Source organism: Amblyomma mixtum, chromosome 2, assembly GCF_055824585.1.
Source record: "Amblyomma mixtum isolate Tamu chromosome 2, ASM5582458v1, whole genome shotgun sequence".
NCBI lineage: Eukaryota > Metazoa > Arthropoda > Arachnida > Ixodida > Ixodidae > Amblyomma > Amblyomma mixtum.
In genome coordinates, this window is record NC_143013.1 from 110,602,201 (window position 1) to 110,623,070 (window position 20,870).

At 48.4% G+C, this 20,870-nt stretch overlaps 1 protein-coding gene across 2 annotated transcripts in view; it reads right to left on the reverse strand.

The window, feature by feature from the left end:
* LOC149360560 (sushi, von Willebrand factor type A, EGF and pentraxin domain-containing protein 1-like) overlaps positions 1-20,870 on the reverse strand; it is a 149,403-nt gene that overhangs the window by 99,490 nt on the left and 29,043 nt on the right. For both annotated transcript variants that reach the window (XM_089569321.1, XM_089569322.1), the window contains exon 2: positions 12,983-13,073. In XM_089569321.1, the coding sequence (XP_089425447.1) occupies positions 12,983-13,073 (91 nt within the window). The remainder of the gene's footprint in view (positions 1-12,982; positions 13,074-20,870) is intronic.

Consider the following 20,870-nt stretch of genomic DNA (forward strand, 5'->3'; position numbering starts at 1 on the left):
AAACCAGCTGTTTCGGCAGGACCGAGGGCTGTTTTCTTCATGTCGAGTCAATCAAGTGTATATATGTTTTCTCCTTGCTTGTATCTTCCTTTGTGCTTTTAATTGTTATAAAAAGTTAACCTCTCCAGAGGTGTCTTCTTGCAATGTGATTGAGCAATTCGAATCTGCAAGACGTCAAGCATCCTCCAACAATGATCATTAACACAATTTCTCTCTACTTGATCCAGAGTGGGGATATCAACTTGCGCAGTCAAGACAGGATTTCAAATGGCGTAGCCGTTTCAACTGGCACAGTCACGACAGGATGTGTTACGTATTTCTGCTCGATGTATCTGACGGATTGGCGGAAGATCAAGTCGGTGAACAAGCTGCAGAGCGGTAAGTCCTAAAGGAGGAACGTGAGTCAGCATCAAAGAGTGACGTTGGAAGTTTCGGAGACTGCTGGTCATTGTCAACGGGACGTAGGAGGCTCAAGTCATCGAGGAGCTGAAGGAGCCAGGCGACCGGCGTGCGTGGCGGTGCCAAGTCCGTGAGCTGCGGAAGGAACCAGGCGTTCACGTTGAGGTTCAAGACAAGGACCAGGTGACCAGCGAGTCAAACGAAGCAGACGTCAGCAAGCTGCTGAATGAACCGGGCTGTTGCATCGAGAAACTTCAAAGCTGCAAGGCGACATCATCAGGGAGCTTCAAGTCAGCGAGCTGCTGGGAGAGCTGAGCTCAACTCATCCGCATCAAGGAGCCCGCTGTCGTCACTGAGGGCGACGAGATTACCGTGGCAGAGGAAAACACCTAATGACAAATTAGGAGACCTTTCTGCTTTCTCCGAATTCATCATGTCGGTGTAGTGTTTTCGTGCTATAAATGACAGCACGGAAAAGGCTGCCCTACAGTATAATCGGGAGGGCATTATGCGACGCGTGGATGTTTAGCAGAAGGCAGAGCAGCTGCTTGAAATTGACAAGTTGAAACTCGAAATTGAGCGAGAAAAGATAAAGCTTGCACAGATGCAATCTAAAATAAATCAGGGAACGAAAGGTGATACAGGGATGTTATTTGCAGCAGTTCAATGTTTTGACTGTATGAAATTTGAGTGTTTCATGACTCACTGTCCGAACTCAAAGCAAAAACAGGATGCTCCCGGGGTGAGAATGACGCGTGTGCCAATGGCTATAGCTCTGAAAGCTGCAGCATTTAGCCAGCAGGGCCCAACCATGTGTGTCGTGCCAGGCGAGATGGCCGAGGGCACAGGGGCGTTAGTCACGCCTGTGAAGCACTGCTTGTCACAGCAAGCTGAGATAGAGCAGACCCAGGAGGCACATGAGTGTATTGTTTGTGAACAGGAGTTCAGCATTGTGCCAGAGCAGGTTGACGCAAACTCTGGGGCTGTAGTATATGTAGTATATATGTTTTCTCCTTGCTTGTATCTTCATTTGTGCTTTTAATTGTTACAAAAAGTTAACCTCTCCAGAGGTGTCCTCTTGCAATATGATCGAGCAATTCGAATCTGCAAGACGTCAAGCATTCTCCAACAATTATCATTAACCCAATTTCCCTCTACGAGATCCAGAGTGGGGATATCAACTGGCGCAGTCAAGACGGGATTTCAACTGGTGCAGCCGTAGAGGGGACTTTTAACCCACCTTCTACGATTTCTCCACGCGTTTATGTGGGCAGGTGGGTGTGTGGACGGGTGGACGGGTGGACGGATGGACGGGTGGACGGGTGGACGGATGGACGGATGGATGGATGGATGGATGGATGGATGGATGGATGGATGGATGGATGGACGGACGGACGGACGGACGGACGGACGGACGGACGGACGGACGGACGGACGGACGGACGGACGGACGGACGGACGGACGGACGGACGGGCGGGCGGGCGGGCGGGCGGGCGGGCGGGCGGGCGGGCGGGTAGGGAGGCAAGTCGTTCGGTCTGTCGGTCGGTCGATTGGTCGGTAGGTGGAAACCATGTGTTCACCATTCAGTGCTTTGGTGGTGGCTATGCCTAGTTGGTTTAGCAACTTATCTTGCTCCACCTATCTCTTCTCATTTTCTAGACTGTAGCTGATTTTGCGGCGCCTCAACAAGCGGCACCACCTTGGATATCAGCTGGAAATCAACTGGGCTCTCTGTCAGCCGCCAGTAAGAGAGAAACAGAAGGTCGGAAAGGCAGGGAGGTTAAGCGGGCGATGTCCAGCAGGCTACGCTACACGTGGGGAGGGGAACAAAGCGGAGAAAAAGGAAAAAGAGCGGCAACGAATTGAGTCTTTTGAGTGCCCATCGACCACTTTGTTAAGGGGACAGAGGGCGTATACTTAAAGCTTCATGTTTATTGACGCGAAAATAACCGCGAGTGCTTCAAGAACCTCAGGATTGCTTTCAGCTTTTCCTTTATGAGGAAGGTTTTGTCGAAAACTCTGGCATGTGGGATTAAGTTACTAGTAAATACCGCATAAACGAATGGAAATTTTTACCGCGACTACGCGAAGGAGGTCGTTTTGCAGGAAAGCCAGTATTGGCGTTGTCGGTGTTGTAACACGATAGTGTCCAGATAAAAAAAAAACAATTGTGGAGATGCGAGCACTGAAGCCAGGCGTTTAACACTACGAGATGGGCACGCCCACAACACGCTCCCAAGGCTTTTTTCTCTGCATTGCATGGAAATGAAACCTGCTTCGCTACAAAATGCTTCACGTACGCGCGTGCTATTCCGCGGTGCAGACACACATTCTCATGATTTCGTACACTTCACTCCACCAGCACATCTAAACTGCGGGAGACATGCACATGCGTCAAGAATCGGCAACCATTCAGGCGGCCGGTCCTGCGTAGCATAAGGCCCCCGCACCAATGCGCACTCTTCATTGAAGAGAGACTCAGATGAACGGCCGCTCGTTGGTTCGCACTGAATAAAAGTGGACCTAGTGAATGCGTTGTGGGCTTTGACTTGATGAAGTGTCTTTGTGTATTAATGCGTACATGAGTAGTGCTCTCGCAGCGCTGGAACACGCTGCCGCGTTCCACTCTTCAAGGCAAAGCTTAAGCGTGCTCCAATTTTCAGACTTCGCGCAGGAAATCCAAAGTTCATGAAGGGGAAAAACAAGCCATCTGATGAGCTGCCAAATGAGAAATGCCTTTTGTACCTTGCAAATTCTCTAGACACATGTATGTGACCTCCTGGACAAGTTCGGCTTCAGGAAAACAGAAAATCATAAACAAAATGATCGAGGACTTTCGTGCATTCGAGGCGTAATGAAACTATGGCAGGGTCAGATAACTGTGACCAATCTGGTCTCACTCTAGACTCGATACAACAATTGCCCAAACATATATTGCGATGTCTTCGCAGATCTGTTCCGCAATCTAAAAGAAGAATTCCAAATTCCATTTCGAGACATCGGCGGCCAGTCCAAGCAGTTTGAAATTTTTTCCGAACCGTGCGCAGTGCGAGTGGACAATGTTCAACCCGAATTGCAAAAGGAGGTGATCGAACTTTTGCAAACAATACATTATGACAGAAGTTTGAAGGGGTAGGTATCTCGGAGTTTTTTCCTATTTTAGATATTTGCAACTCATGCGGCACCAAGCGACAAGGGTCGTTGCCATATTAGGGAGCACATATTTGTGCGAGAACCTCTTCTTCTTATTGAAGACGAGTAAATCTGCACTGCGTTCAAGGATAAGAGACGACCGCCAGAAAGCCATCATGTAAATCATCTCCGCACAAGACCTAACGCCAGGTATTGTATCCCCTGTCGCTTCTAGGCGTTGCAAACTTCATACCAGCCGCATGTTCAAAACTGAAAGGTAATACCAGCGATTAAAAAAACCAAAACCTCTCTTTGGCACAAACGATTACCTTCAGAATTTCTTTTGCTTAGCAGAGTGCAAGCTTGACGCTCTTCACACGCCCTCCCTCCCCCACAAAAAAAACAATACAAAAAGATCTCCATTGTTATTGACCTCCTTCCCTTCCTGTTACTTCTGTTATTTTATGGCTTTTGGCCAGCAGGGAACGCAATTTTATCAATGCTGGCCGCATAGTAATAGGAGGTTGAGACCCCTGACCAAAAGGGCGGCTATCACGGGTGGAGGAGGTTCTAACGCAGGTGGAGGAGCGCAGAATCTGAGGTTGCCTGCCACGGGAATAACTCGGCGGGTGGCTACCGTGGAAGACGGAGGGCAAAATGAGCCTATGGCCAAAATGAACCAGCGTCCGCTGATTAATGCGCTAAGCCGGCAGCCTTTGCCCTTCAAGCAACAAGACCGATGGCTATCGCAGTATCATCGCAAGATGATACTTACGCTCCCCCGTAACCTTTTACCCTGGTTATTTCACTCTATGGTCTGCATCTGGGTCCCTACATGCCCTTACTAATTCTTTACCACTCCCGCATTCCACCACGAATTCCAAAGCTTCGCTGCTTGATGCAAACTATTGTTCCCTTTGAGGTTTTTTAACATTAGTTCAGTATTATGCATATTAACTTGTGGACTCACCGTGCATCTTTACTTGTCTAGGTCATTTATAATTCTTTGTAATTCTTTCCTTCAGTTACTTAGTAAGGCAATCTCAACAGCGAATTGCGGATGATGTTAAGCGTAGAAAGTTGGGCTAGTTGGGCTCGTCTACCTTCATCCCTCTCTTTTTAGCCGCTGGAATGTCTCACAATAATGCGGATGATGAACGCATTATCAATTCTATTCGCACGCCGAGTCTACACTACTGAAGACGAAGGCAGCGCTTGAATACAGAACTGCCATACGAGAACCTAGACTACGTTTCGAGCATCCTCACATGGGAACGAAGCGAGTACACCTGCGGCGGAAGCACGTTCCTTGGTTCTTGAGCATTTAGAAATCTGGTTGAAATACCCTTTCCATGACGCTACGAACGGCTCTGTGAACGAGGTCAAAGGAGCAGGTGGAGCCGCCTATGACAAACCGTGTTTGAACGCCGCCTGTGCCTTCACTTACCAGAGTTGTGTCTGTGTTCAATGACTGAAAAAGGGGGGCTTGAGAAAATTTCCGTTTTCCCAGCTCAACTAATACTGATCCTTACCGACTCGAAGCCGTCTTTTCAACTTCTATTGCGATGCTTCGACTTGGAAAGACTTTGTCATAATACTCTGCGGGAAGCCACTGTCGAGAATTTGCTGTCCGCTTTCATACGGGGCCAAAAAAGGACCTGACAACGCCATGTGGTACTCCATAGGTACGGTGACGAACCTTTTCGAAGCACTGTGGTCTCCAACCTACCATCCCTCCGCGACCAAGGGAATAGACGCCGCCTTATTACACCGCATAAGAACGGGCTCGGCTTGGACTCCCTTGGCTTTGTTTGGATATAAAAAAGAGGACTGATTAGTTTCGGCTGTTTTCCGTGTGAGGTGCGTGTGGTAGTTTACATTACCTTCTGGGCTGCCCGGAACCTGACGCTGGCAGGGATGCCCTTCTCGCTCCTGTGATGGGGGCAAAGGTTTCGCAAAGCTGTATAGAAGATGCTGGTTTTTCGCTCGGGAAGAGATACCTCGGAGGGATGCTTCTCGAATCCTCCTATCTGCATGATACGGAACTGAGTGATAAGTGGTTACAACTTATAGCAAGATTCCTATTTTGAGGCGCTCTCACGACACGTCAGGTATACGAAATTGAACGACGAATGCTGAGGTTTGTTTTTATAACTGGTATCGCTACGGCGTAGAAATTGACTGAAGAAGTCCCAGTGCTAGTACCACCTCTAAAAGCAATCAAATCAATGCCTACAGCTCACTCGACACAATATTGCGTTCAGTACTCATCAAATTCAAACGGTTTGAGGAGCATTTGCTCGACATCTTTCTCCAACGTACTAGGGACGCGACACAAGCACCGGCTTCTAGTAAACTTCACCACAGAACGAGTGTGGCATCAGGTAAAACCGCGCCAGACGTTGCCTTTAATTTCAGTAGATCATTTACTTGCATCAAAGAGCGGCAGACTTATTACCTACCTTCTGACCTCTACAACCACCCCATACTCAATCCCCCTGACCACTATGGCTGTCAGGTACAGGGGTAGTCAAAAAATCCCAGGCCGCTCCGAACAGCCGCGGAGCCGCTGCTCTCCGCTATCGGGGCGCTGTTATCGCACGCGTGTCTCGCCGCGCTCGGGTTGCGAGGGTATGCGCTGAGAGGAGAGGAGGTGACGCTCCGTCTCTCTCTCGCTCTCCATGATAACAAAACAGTGAAAAAGACGGTGAGGCGCGCGCCTTCATGCCTTCGCTGTTCGAGATTTCCGCACTCGGCTGCGGTGCAGCGCGTCGCGGAGCAGACGACCATTTGCGGAAAGTGACGCGCGCTGGCGGCCGTATTTAAATGGATTTCGTCTGCTTCTCCCAGCTTCTCGGCTTCCTGGCATACGATATAATGCATTTACCTTCAACTAAGCTCTGTTGCGGCTCTCTGAGCACTCACTTTGAGTTGTGACGTGCATTGTTTATAGCATTCTTGTTCAACTTTCTGGAAATTTAGTACAGTCGAATACGACTTCAGGACGCATTCTCTGCCTGAAATTCTCAAGGGTTTTTATTGCTCCGTTATTGCCATGTCGCCATCTCGAGTCCAGTATTAATGAGTAGGTTTAATGCTTTCGCGCAGGTAAAGCAGGTAGAGTCGGTCGTGTGTTGGGGAGTGATTAATGAGTAGGTTTAATGCTTTCGCGCAGGTAAAGCAGGTAGAGTCGGTCGTGTGTTGGGGAGTGCTAACTCCCCAACACACGACCGACTCTACCTGCTTTACCTGCGCGAAAGCATTAAACCTACTCATTAATACAGAACTCGAGATGGCGACATGGCAATAACGGAGCAATAAAAACCCTAACTACCCAACACACGACCGACTCTACCTGCTTTACCTGCGCGAAAGCATTAAACCTACTCATTAATACAGGACTCGAGATGGCGACATGGCAATAACGGAGCAATAAAAACCCTTGAGAATTTCAGGCAGAAAATGCGTCCTGAAATCGTATTCGAGTGTACTAAATTTCCAGAAAGTTGAACAAGAATGCTATAAATATAGCACGTCACAACTCAAAGTGAGTGCTCAGAGAGCCGCAACAGAGCTTAGGTGAAGGTAAGTGCATTATATCGTATGCCAGGAAGCCGAGAAGCTGGGAGAAGCAGACGAAATCCATTTAAATACGGCCGCCAGCGCACGTCACTTTCCGCAAATGGTCGTCTGCTCCGCGACGCGCTGCACCGCAGCCGAGTGCGGAAATCTCGAACAGCGAAGGCATGAAGGCGCGCGCCTCACCGTCTTTTTCACTGCTTTGTTATCATGGAGAGCGAGAGAGAGAGGGAGCGTCACCTCCTCTCAGCGCATACCCTCGCAACCCGAGCGCGGCGAGACACGCGTGCGATAACAGCGCCCCGATAGCGGAGAGCAGCGGCTCCGCGGCTGTTCGGAGAGGCCTGGGATTTTTTGACTACCCCTGTACGTGGCATCTAACTTGACAGTGTGCATGCGTGTAAGCAAAACAGCGTCAGAGACAGCGTTCCGATTAAAATGAGTTCGCGTTGTCACAGTAATTCAGGATCGGTCGACAAGACTGTGACTTCACATATTGAACTTTAGAACAAAGTTGACTAAAACTTGTTAAATTGTGACTATAAGGTGATAGCATGACCGAAATGTTATGACATGCAAGCATGTTAAGAAAACCGATTACTCTGAAACTAAAATTAGGCTAATTAGCTGGGAACGCAACCCATGATCTGATTGTGAGTGTGACACACTAGCCGTAAATAATTGGGGTAAGATCCTTCGACTCACTTCAGAGGAGATCATGTTTGTCGTGCGCTGTATCACGTGTTCTAGTGTGGCTACTGGTCTATGCTAATCAGTATGTGTAATTGGAAATATGTTCTTATTAAGAGTAAAACACAATATACACCGCGGCATCATACCGTTAGGGTGTAGCTAAAGTTTTAGCCAAATTTTTTCCCGGTTCAAGCGCGACTCAGTCACAACACGATGTACAACGCAAGTTCTTCCCTCCCCCCCCCCCCCCCCCCCCTCTGAATCACACTGCTGGGAGTGCTGGGCCGCTGATCCTGCCGCAAAACCACAAACACTGCGACCATTCTTGGTGACCTGCATCACCCGCGTTATGGGCATCCATTACCCATCACCGACCTGCAGCCTTAACCCACCCAGCTGCACCAGCGATCCGAACCTGTGACGTATAACAAAATTTTATCTCTCTCTCTCGCTCTCAAGCGAGGCGACGCGGCTCGCAGTATATATGCCACCATGACGACGGTGCAAGACTTTTTAAATCCTTAAGCGTAGAAAGTTGGGCTAGTTGGTTGCTAGTACTATTGTGAGACATTCCAGCGGTTAAAAAGACAAGCACGAAGGTAGACAAGACAGGACGAACGCCGGACTTCAACTGAGGTTTATTCCACAAACAGCTATAATATACAAAAGGGGGCGCAAAGAAAAGTAATCCCTGACGAGATAAACCCATAATCCACAAAATACGTAAGGCGTCAGTGCCATGCCACTCATGTTTGCCACATCGGCGCACCTTCTATTTATCGCCTACCTGGCTGAACCAACCCGTTTGCCTTCAGGTAATCTATTTCTTTTTTGCGTAGCGCCACATAAGGGCTGCTGACACAGTTTTCTTTATCACTGATAATGCTGAACGCTTCAAAAATTTCTCGGCTCTTCTGAGTCTTGCATGCAGTCTTGCAAAACGCCTTGCATGCTGGTTTGTGTGAGCAACGGCGAATGTGGTCAGCTAGGTGACCTCCGCCAGATAACGACTGAGCTGTCCGGCGATGCTCTAGCAAGCGTTCGTTGAGGCAGCGTCCCGTCTGTTCGATGTACCGAATGCCACAGGCGACGGGGATGCTGTATACCACACCAACTTCACATTCAACAAGAGGTTTGATGTGCTTAATTTTGCACATCGGCCTATTTTGGCATCATTTACCAGGCGGAACATGCGTCCCAGCTTTTCCAGGGCCGAAAAAACAACACGCACGCCACACTTGTCGCCGACCTTCTTGAGGCGGTGGGAGACCTGATGCCAGTGGGGCACAACGACAGGTCGCTGTTTGGTACGTGCGTTTTCGCTTGGTTTGCACCGCCCAGCAGATTTCACCTCGCGAATCTGGGTTTCCACCACTGATGCTACAATTTCTCTTGGATACCCAACCTTACCCAATCGCCTTAGCAGGGCATGGACGCTGTCAGGCACTTGATGCTCGCACGACTTGGCAAGAGCATACCGGTTGCAATATTTTGCTATACCTCTTTTCATGAGCTTGGAATGGGCCCAATCATAGTTCAGAATTTGTTTCTTTGACCGTGGCTTATACTGCAAACACACACGCGTTTCTTCAAATATAAGGCACACGTCAAGGAACTGGATGCGACCTTCCTGCTGTAATTCGTGAGTGTACTTCATTCCGAATGCATTATTAGTAAGTATTTCCAGAATGTTGTTCACATCAATACCTCTATCCTGAGCATCAGTCACATTCAATAGCACGTGGTAGACGTCAACATACCTAAGCACTTTCTGCACGTTGGCGTTGTAAAGGGACGCCTGAATACGCTTGTCAATAGTAGTTAAAAAAATATCACTTAAAAGTGGTGCTAGGCAAGAGCCTATGCACACTCCTTCTTTTTGGATGAAATGGCGCTCATTAAATGTGACAAAGTTGGATGACAAGTAAAATTTTAAAAGCTCTAAGAAGTTGTCGGTAGATAACCCTGTCCTTTTCTGAAAGGCCACCGGCCCAATGTCTTCAATGAAATTCCTTACAGCGCGGGAAAGCTCAGGATGAGGTATAGAATAGAACAAATCTTCAACGTCAATAGAAAACGCGAACATTTCTTTGCCGGAAGCTTCAGATTGAGAGAAATAATCAATAACATCGTTAGAATACTTAACCAAAAACGGATCTTCTAGCGGAATATCTCTAAGGTGCTTCTGCAGGAACCTAGACAGGATGCCCTGCCAAGAAACTTTTTCTGTCACAATAGCCCTAAACGGTACACATTCTTTATGTGTTTTTGTCGAAAAGAAAACACTCAGTGATCTTTCATCTGCAGCGTTGATGCTATTTCTTAGTGAATCCAGGTTGAGCTCTTCACATAAAGCAATAGCCTTATTCTTCGCCTTAGCTAGCGACACTGTTCTAGGAACGAAATATTTACAGATTGCGTCCTTTGCTTTTTGTGTAAACAATGTTTTTGGCATTACAACAAAACTACCTTCTTTGTCCGCAACCAAGAGAGAAATATCTTTGCTCCTCTGGTAATTACCGGCAGATCTAACGGGGAGATTGGCGGCAAGCGCGACGCCCCTATGTCGTAAGGAATCTACTCCTTCTGCAATACATCGATCCTGGTCATCTGGGCTTGCTGCTGCCGCCACATCTCTGACAGTGGACAGGAACCGCACGGCCTCCTCTTTCGGCTCAACACAAAACTTTGGGCCCAGGATGGCTGTACGTATGACCAGGATCGATGTATTGCAGAAGGAGTAGATTGCTTACGACATAGGGGCGTCGCGCTTGCCGCCAATCTCCCCGTTAGATCTGCCGTTAATTACCAGAGGACCAAATATATTTCTCTCTTGGTTGCGGACAAAGACGGTGGTTTTGTTGTAATGCCAAAAACATTGTTTACACAAAAAGCAAATGAGGCAATGTGTAAAAATTTCGTTCCTAGAACAGTGTCGCTAGCTAAGGCGAAGAATAAGGTTATTGCTTTATGTGAAGAGCTCAACCTGGATTCACTAAGAAAGAGCATCAACGCTGCAGATTAAAAATCACTGAGTGCTTCCTTTTCGGCAAGAACACATAAAGAATGTGTGCCGTTTAGGGCTATTGTGACAGAAAAAGGGGGTCTTGGCAGGGCATCCTGTCCAGGTTCCTGCAGAAGCACCTTAGAGATATTCCGCTAGAAGATCCGTTATTGGTTAAGAATTCTAACGATGTTATTGATTATTTATCTCAATCTGAAGCTTCGGGCAAAGAAACGTTCGCGCTTTCTATTGACGTTGAATATTTGTTCTATTATATACCTCATCCTGAGCTTTTCTGCGCTTTAAGGAATTTCATTGAAGACACTAGGCCGGTGGTCTTTTAGAACAGGACAGGGTTATCTAGCGACAACTTTTTAGAGCTTTTAAACTTTTACTTGCCATCCACCTTTTTCACATTTAATGAGCGCCATTTCATCCAAAAAGAAGGAGTGTGCATAGGCTCCTGCCTAGCACCACTTTTAAGTGATTTTTTGTGTCTACTATTGACAAGCGTATTCAGGCGTCCCTTTACAACGGCAACGTGCAAAAAGTGTTTAGGTATGTTGACGACTACCTCGTGGTAGTGAATGTGACTGATGCTCAGGATAGAGGTATTGATGTGAACAACATTCTGGAAATATTTACTAATAATGCATTCGGAATGAAGTGCACTCACGAATTACCGCAGGAAGGTCGCATCCAGTTCCTTGATGTGTGTCTTATATCTGAAGAAACACGTGTGTGCCGGCAGTATAAGCCACGGTCGAAGAAACAAATTCTGAACTATGATTCGGCCCATTCCAAGCTCCTGAAAAGGGCTATAGCAAAAAATTGCAACCGGTACGCTCTTGCCAAGTAGTGCGAGCATCAAGTGCCTGACAGCGTCCATGCCCTGCTAAGGCGATTGGGTAAGGTTGGGTATCCAAGAGAAATTGTAGCATCAGTGGTGGAAACCCAGATTCGTGAGGTGAAATCTGGTGGGCGGTGCAAACCAAGCGAAAACGCACGTACCAAACAGCGACCTGTCGTTGTGCCCCACTGGCATCAGGTCTCACACCGCCTCAAGAAGGTGGGCGACAAGTGTGGCGTGCGTGTTGTTTTTTCGGCCCTGGAAAAGCTGGGACGCATGTGCCGCCTGGTAAATGATGCCAAAATAGGCCGATGTGCAAAATTAAGCACATTAAACTTCTTGTTGAATGTGAAGTTGGTGTGGTATACAGCATCCCCGTCGCCTGTGGAATTCGGTACATCGAACAGACGGGACGCTGCCTCAACGAACGCTTGCTAGACCATTGCCGGACAGCTCAGACGTTATCCGGCGGAGGTCACCTAGCTGACCACATTCACCGTTGCTTACAAAAACCAGCAAGCAAGGCACTTTTAGAAAGAACAACTGTGATGCGTAAGTTTAAGACTGAAAAGTGCCCAACAATTTTTGAAGCGTTCAGCATTAACAATGATAAAGAAAACTGCGTCAGCAGCCCTTCTGTGGCACTACGCAAAAAAGAAATAGATTACCTGAAGGCAAACGGGTTGATTCAGCCAGGTAAGCGACAAATAGAAAGTGCGCCGATGTGGCAAACATGAGTGGCATTGCACTGACGCCTTCTGTATTTTGTGGATTATGGGTTTATCTTGTCACGGATTACTTTTCTTTGCGCCCGCTTTTCTATATTATAGCTTTTTGTGAAATAAACCTCAGTTGAAGTCCGGCGTTCGTCGTGTCTTGTCTACCTTCGTCCTTTTCTTTTTAACCGCTGGAATGTCTCACAATAGTTTTAAATCCTGACGGCAGCCTTCTTGTTCACCGGATAGTTTAATACTTCATTTTGACGAAACGATGCTGATCGGCGACATGCCTTCAACTCTGACAATGTTCAGGCCAAGCTTGATACATCCTTTCAGGTTCTCATATCAGACTGGAATGAAACGCGAAGAGCACCTGAACAAAAAGCAATATTTTGCCTTTGTACAATCAGCTGTAATATAAAATATCCGCGAACCATATTCTTGTTGACTGGAGCCAGGCAAGCATGTTAGTGAACAGGACGCAAAGTAATCTCTCGCTCCACGATAGAAAAAATAGTGCATCCGCATGTTCGGTTTCATTTCACATTGGAAGATCCCGTTGCCGCCCAAAGTATACAAAAAGGGAATAGAGAATTCATAGTTACGTAAACGTGATGCCTACTGGGACCTGTTCCTGGAACTCGTCTCCTTGATGCCCTCGATTGTGGAGCTGCAGGCTTATTGGCTCCATACACACTGCACGGAAGGAACAGCGGTTCACACACGCACAACAGAAGTTCTTGGGAAATGAAGATCTTTACAAACAATGATGCTGTAACTTTTAAGTCAAGTAGTTAATTTACACTGCTCAAAAAGGGCGCACACTGAGCAAAACAAAACAAAAAAAAACAGTGTACCGTACGGAACGGGCATGTGTTCGCTCTCCAATTCTCTTCCATTCGCTTGCACTGCTCGTTCTTGCCTGCATCGTGCCATAGGGTCGGAAGGCAACGCGCACACTGGAACGAGTCGCCCTCAGCGCAGCCAGCGGCGTCTAGCAGCGGCCGCGTTAAACTGCTGACTTACAGCCTGGCGACCTCTGTCTAGCGCCGGCGTGGCCGAGGGCCGACGAGTGGGGATGGCACTGTCATTTGTCCACTTTAGCCGACCGCCTAATCTCTCGGTCTGATGGTGAAACCTGGACGGCCGATAACGAGGTCTGTTAGAAAAGTACCTGACTTTATTTTTTTTTGCGAACACCTGATGGATATGAAACAAGCGCGCTTACAGCAGCCGACCTAGAACCCTAGTGCGCATGCACGAATTTTTTCCCGCCTGCCGATTGCGTCAGTCGCTGGGAAGCAGCGTTTGAGTGAGGCAGTGCGCAGTGCTCTCGTCGGTTTTTTATTGCAAGGAAAATAATGGAGAGAGAGGCGCAGCGCTACTACCTCAAATTTTGCCAGAAACTTGGCGATAGCCAAGTGGAAACCATTCGGAATGTTCAGACGGCTTTCAGTGATGATGCTATGAGCAGCACACAGATTAAGCAGTGGTGCAACTGGTTTAAAGACGGCCGCACATCTGTGGAGAGAGAGCCACGCTCCGGTCGGCCATCAACATGCCAAAATCACCACGTAATTGCCGAAGTGAACGCTGTGGTGATGCGGGATTGTTGTGTGACTATCCGAGATATTGCGGAAGAGGTGGACATCAGCAATTTTTCTGCACATTCCATTCTGCACCGAAGATTTGGCCATGGAGAGAGTTGCGGCGAAATTCGTGCCGAAGCTGCTGACGGTGGAGAAAAAGCAGCTTCGTGTTGAAGTCTCACAAGAGATGCTGGATTCCACAAACAGTTACCCTGACTTCACCGACGCCGTAATCACTAGTGACGAGTCTTGGGTGTACGGGTACGACCCGGAAACCAAATCCCAGTCGTCACAGAGGACGCATTCCACGTCACCAAGACCAAAGAAGGCCCGCCAAGTGCGCAGCAATGTCAATGTGATGCTGACTGCTTTTTTGACTCCCTCTGTGTGGCACACCACGAGTACGCACCCCACAGGATCAAAGAATGACTGAAGAGTACTACAGGGATGTCCTCCATCGCCTACGTGGTGCTATGCGGCGCAAGAGACCGGAATTGAGGTCAGCAAGAAATTGGCGCATCCCTCGCGGCATTGCTCCTGCACATTCCTGGCATTTGATTCATAGTTTTCTGGAGAAAAACCAGACTCCTGTAGTTCAACAGGCTCCTTACTCTCCTGATATGTCCCCCTACGACTTCTGTCCGTTTCCCAAAATCAAGAGGCCATTGAAAGGAGCGCGATTTCAGAAAAGAAAGGACATTATGGCTGCTACGACAGCAGAGCTAAATTCCATTCCGAAAAGGGCCCTTTCGGAATACTTCCAACAATGGCAGCACCGCTGGGAGATGTATATGGAGCCCCAAGGTGACTACTTTGAAGGTTATTAGGTTTATAACGCTCCAGTTATTCCCGTTTTATTTCTTCGGCCAAAGGTCGGATACTTTTCTAACAGACCTCGTATACTCGGTCATAGAGGTGCTATAGGGGTAGTTTCTTCGGCGTGATACCAGCAACTCTGATCATAGAGTTCCTGAAAAATACCTAATGGGCACGTTGGCGCCCCATTCTATGCGACTTTTAAATAGCACTTTATCCACGGCGGTAATGCTGAGAATACAAGGTTTCTTATTTGGTTGGGCTTCATTTGGTCTGGTTGTTCGGGTTTAACATCTCAACCCGACTCAGGCTGTTAGGAACGCCGTAGCGTAGGGCTGCAGATAATTCCAGCCAACCGGGGTTCTTTAACCTGCGCCGACATCCCACAGCATCCGGGTCTCCAAGATTTCACCTCCATCGAGATGCGTCCACCGCGGCCGGTATCGAACACTTGTCTTTCGGGTCAGCCGCCGAGAACAAGAACCAGTGAGCCACCACGGCGGCTGCTAGCGTTAGCCCCAACACATGACTATATGTATGCAAATTTCCGCAAGAAAAAATATTACGCGAGAACGTTGTTTCACATTCAGAATGTACCATAATAAGATCTGCTTAGTGTATACGTTGCAATCAATTAACAGAAGAACAGATAGGCGTACATGAGCACCGAATTTGACTCATTGCAGAGGGTGCTTTCCCTCCTGTCGCCATATATATAACTCCCCGTCGAAAACAATTTTTTTCTTTTTGCATTCAAGAGACGCTTATAGGAGGAAATATATTTTTCAAAAAAGACTGTTAACGGTGCGGTGTTGTCATTGCGAAGAATAGCAACATTTCACCTGTGTCGTCGTCTATTGAGGGCTCGCACTCTTTATATGTTCGCGCCTTGAGAAAGTTGCCTGAACCCTCACGTCGTAATGAGTAGCTCATACCATGTCTTGGCGCTAAGCTTACTGATGTTGAGAACAAAAACATGAATTAAGAAGCGGAAACCTGTCCTACCACAAGTAGACGACAGCCAGGTTCATGCTACGTTCCTGCTTAGCAACGTTGTGTTGTAGGCCAGTTGGTGATCCATACTGAGAAATTGTTTCGGCGCCGCAAAAAGGACGAGACGATGGATGAACACACGATTTGTGTTGTGTTTTGTTCCCCTGTCTGCACCCTTCTTTTCTGAGCGAAGCGCTTTTTCGACCTTTCCTCATCCACACTTAAATGAACCACGCCGATAGAAGTTCATAAGTCAACCGCGGACTTGAGCTTATCATGTAGACCAGCTGAAATATCCACTCTTCATTGAAACGGTATGAGGACGCACATGCTGGCTTCATCTGGAATGCTCGATGCTGTTCACAGTGAAAGCACATTGCATCTGTGAATTCACCGTACAGAAGCACAATTAATGTGACTCTGCATTCTGTGCGCGCACGATATTCTTGCATTGCAGTTCTTGCAGCCTATGGATGCTTCCGATCTCAAATCAACTGAATGTGTAGCTGGATAACTGCATTACCACAAACAGCACAACATATCAATGAAACCAAAAGTGAACAATAAAAAAACCTAATACACAGAACAGTCACAATGTCACCAAACGCCAATCTGTAGCCACGCCTTCCCGGCATGCCTAGGTCGTCCTTGGTGGTCGGCAAGGATGAAATGCCGGGCCACCTGTTTTCCCCCAGTTAATATTTAAAAACTCTATGGCTCTTATGAACCTTTCGTCTGCATATGCGTAGCAGATATAACACGAACGGCAAGCGGAGAGAAAGCAGAAGTGTATCTCCCGCGCGCCATACCTACGAACCATAAGAATTTCTAAATATTACCTAGTGGGAAAGCTGGCGCCACCGTCCATGCGAGTTTATTAAAGACCACTTCATCGACCGCGGGAATGCAGGGAAGACAAGGTTTCGTGTTTGGCTTCGGTGGTGTTAGGCCCAAACTGTGGACTGTACCTCGATATTTATAGTTGCACCGCTATGCACCCCTCTGTGCGCCGATTAAGTTGTTTCAATACTGCGTTTTAGAGAGAAGGCACTGATTAGGTCACCAACACCGAACAAGAATAATCTCAGCGTACGTAAAGTAAGCGTTCACCGTACGTATGATCTTATGGTGTTGCGTAGCAACCCGAGTTACTACTCGAGCTTACCAGCGTTAAGCTGGGGTAGTAGCTCGGGTAAGCCCGGTTAATTCCGGAGGACTCCCGCACCAGCTGCGCGAGAGGTTGCTCGAGAAGAGCAACATGAATCGAACAGTCCTTACCAGTGGCTGTGATAGAAACAGTCACTGGCAGTGCAGAGGCGCATCGCTTAACCACTGAGCCACTGCCCTGGTAGTGATATCAGGACTTGCCGCCATCTATGAATGTTAACTAGAGAATGAGCAATTCTGCATATATTGGCACTAACCCACTAAAAATAGTCATACCCTTAAGGCAGAGCTTACATGTCCCTTCCATTTGAAAAATGAACACCTGCTTTCGCCTGTCTACTGGGTTTAACTACGTGAAACCTCTACCAATTTTTTTCAGTTCTTCAATAGATTTAACACAGGTGAAAGTTTTTTCTTAGTTTTGTCCCTTTTCACGTTCGGCAGCCATTCGCTCTCGGCATACCGTCCTCCTTCCCCTATCACAGTCCTCCGATTCGGCTTATTCCTTCGTTCTCGCCATACCCTCCTTCAACGTTAACCATTCTCCGCTTGGTTATTCAACAGCTCTCGCGGTACCCTCCTCTTTCTACGGTAACCACCAGCCGGTTGGGAATTAATCCGCTCTCTTCATACCCTCCCTCTTTCACTTTAACAATCCTCTCGTTCGGGATTCCTTCGTTTTCGCCATACCCTCCTTCAACGGTAACCATCCTCCGCTTGGTTATTCCACACCTCTCGCGGTACCCTCCTCTTTCTACGGTAACCACCCGCCGGTTGGTAACTATTCCGCTCTCCTCATACCCTCCCTCGTTCACTGTATCAATCCTCCGGTTCGAGATTCCTTCGTTCTCGCCATACCCTCCTTCAACGGTAACCATTCTCCGCTTGGTTATTCCACAGCTCTCGTGGACCTCTCCTTCTTCCACGATAGCCACCCGCCGTTTGGGAATTAATCCAGTCTCACCATACCCTACCCTTTCTACTGTAACAATGCTCCGATTCGGGATTCCTTGGTTCTTGCCATAACCTCCTTCAACAGTAAGCATCCTGCGTTTGGTTATTCCACAGATATCGCGGTACCCTCCTCTTTCTGCGGTAACTACCCGCCGGTTGGGAATTAATCCGCTCTCCTCATACCCTCCCTCTTTCACTGTAAAAATCCTCCGGTTCGGGATAATTTCATTCTCGCCATACCCTCCTTCAACGGTAAACATCCTCCGCTTGGTTATTCCACAGCTCTCGCGGTACCCTCCTCTTTCTACGCTAACCACCCGCCGGTTGGGAATCAATCTGCTCTCCTCGCACCCTCCCCCTTCCACTGTAACAATCCTCCGATTCGGGATATTCCTTTGTTCTCGCCATACCCTCCTCCCTCAGCGGTAACCATCCTCCGCTTGGTTATTCCACAGCTCTCGCGGTACACTCCTCTTTCTACGCTAACCACCAGCCCGTTGGGAATCAATCTGCTCTCCTCGCACCCTCCCCCTTCCACTGTAACAATCCTCCGATTCGGGATATTCATTTGTTCTCGCCATACCCTCCTCCCTCAGCGGTAACCATCCTCCGCTTGGTTATTCCACAGCTCTCGCGGTACACTCCTCTTTCTACGCTAACCACCAGCCCGTTGGGAATCAATCTGCTCTCCTCGCACCCTCCCCCTTCCACTGTAACAATCCTCCGATTCGGGATATTCCTTTGTTCTCGCCATACCCTCCTCCCTCAGCGGTAACCATCCTCCGCTTGGTTATTCCACAGCTCTCGCGGTACACTCCTCTTTCTACGCTAACCACCAGCCCGTTGGGAATCAATCTGCTCTCCTCGCACCCTCCCCCTTCCACTGTAACAATCCTCCGATTCGGGATATTCATTTGTTCTCGCCATACCCTCCTCCCTCAGCGGTAACCATCCTCCGCTTGGTTATTCCACAGCTCTCGCGGTACCCTCCTATTTCTACGCTAACCACCCGCCGGTTGGGAATCAATCTGCTCTCCTCACACCCTCCCCCTTCCACTGTAACAATCCTCCGATTGGGGATATTCCTTTGTTCTCGCCATACCCTCCTTCCTCAGCGGTAACCATCCTCCGCTTGGTTATTCCACAGCTCTCCCGGTACCCTCCTCTTTCCACGGTAACCACTCTCCAGCTGGGGATTCTTCCTCTCTCGCCATAGTCTCCTCCTTGCATACCAGCCATTTTCACATTTTTCCGTCCTTCCACCGCTCTCGCCCTACCCTCATTCTTTAACTGTGGCCATCCTCCTGTTCGGGATTTCTCCATTTTCCGCCATACCCTGCTTATCGGGCAACCATCCTCCGGTTGGGGATTCCACCGCCCTCGCGGTACCCTCCTCCTTCCTTGGTAACCTTCCGCCAGTTGGAGGTTACTCCACTCTCGCCATACCCTCCTCTTTCCACCGTGGGCCTCTACGATTTACCGCGCACGGGCAGCCCGTTGGCAGCCAGAATGTTCGCCTCTGATAGGAAAATGCATCCTGGTCACGTGGGCTGGCGGCCACCAGAACCAACTACTCGGCAATCACGGCGGCAACAAGTCGCGGATCACGGACGGCAGATGCTCTCTCTAGCTTCGCGTTCTGCTGCGTCTCGGCTGCTTGGTATCGAAAACAACGATCTCAAGTTATTGACGGCGACGTGCCGGAGACTGCAGAACAAACAGCTGATCAAGATCGCACTCGTATACATCGGCGACGGCAACGCGAGCTTGTGCCTTCGGTGCACAGTGTGCTGTGTAAGCTTCAAGAAATCATCAAAAACATGCGATGAGCAACCGCAATCTAACGTGTTCCAGTCGTCACTACATAGGACGGAAAAACTGCCCGTGCGTTGTTTATCAAACGACACGCCGTACTCTCTGATTATTGCGTTAACGTTTACTACGTAGCAAATATATTTGACTGGTATGACCGCCGCCGATAGATCCTGCATGGTGATTCACTCTGGTGTGGTCGTTGCGATTTCTACGCTCGTAGCCTGCTTCCTGGAAGGCAGGAAAAAATCGGGATACGTTTCGTTCAACTGTAGTCTGTCGGCCGCCGGCTTTTGCTGCGGGCAAGGAATGCACGCACATTCCCCACAAAAGCTCATATGAGCTTGTCGAACGTTCACCTAGAACAAGCGGTACCTTATTACTTTAGCGGCGCGTCGTATCTGAAATACAGCTTTATGGCACAGAACTGGCTCTGGAATGAAATCCGCTACAGTAAAGCCCTTCGTGTCGGCGCCTCACGTTCCGTGTGCGCTTGCATGATCATCACCGCTCAGAGCTTATCTTTATCTCTTTTTTTTAATGAGCCAAACGCGAGGAGGTGCATGCCTACGGTACTCCGCAGATTTTTTGAGCAAATGTGGCATAAGACCTAAGCATCAAGCTGTACAACAGTTGGCGATGACAGAATCAGAACTCCGTCGGCTACCGTAATAGTGACAACTGTGTGGCCACAGATATGCTCGCAGATGCCTCGAGCAATGTGCTCGTGAGGGCTTTTAATAAAGGACATGTTTCAGTCACGCGTTTTTTCAAAGTATATCCGCTATTGCACGGCGCCAAACGCAATGACGACCATACACTCTCGTATCGCGTTCAACCAACAGCTCGTAAAACACGTCCAGCACATGCATTTATGCGCGCGTCTGAACGCGTACTCGAAGCCGGAATCTGCGGCTGCTCTCGTCAAAGGCCTCGAACACCAACACATTGCCAGCCGAGAGCAAGAAATTAAGAACCAAAATATTTTGTGAATCAGAAGAATGCGATCGTAATATGAAGCGAACATTTGTGCTTGCGAGGTAGGGAGACGATCGAAATATGATCACGCGTACGCACGCAAAACATAAATAAACTGCGAGAACTACCGCAAAAGGTGCCATTGCAGGCGATAGAGACGATATGCGCCGTGGCCTAGCCGAAA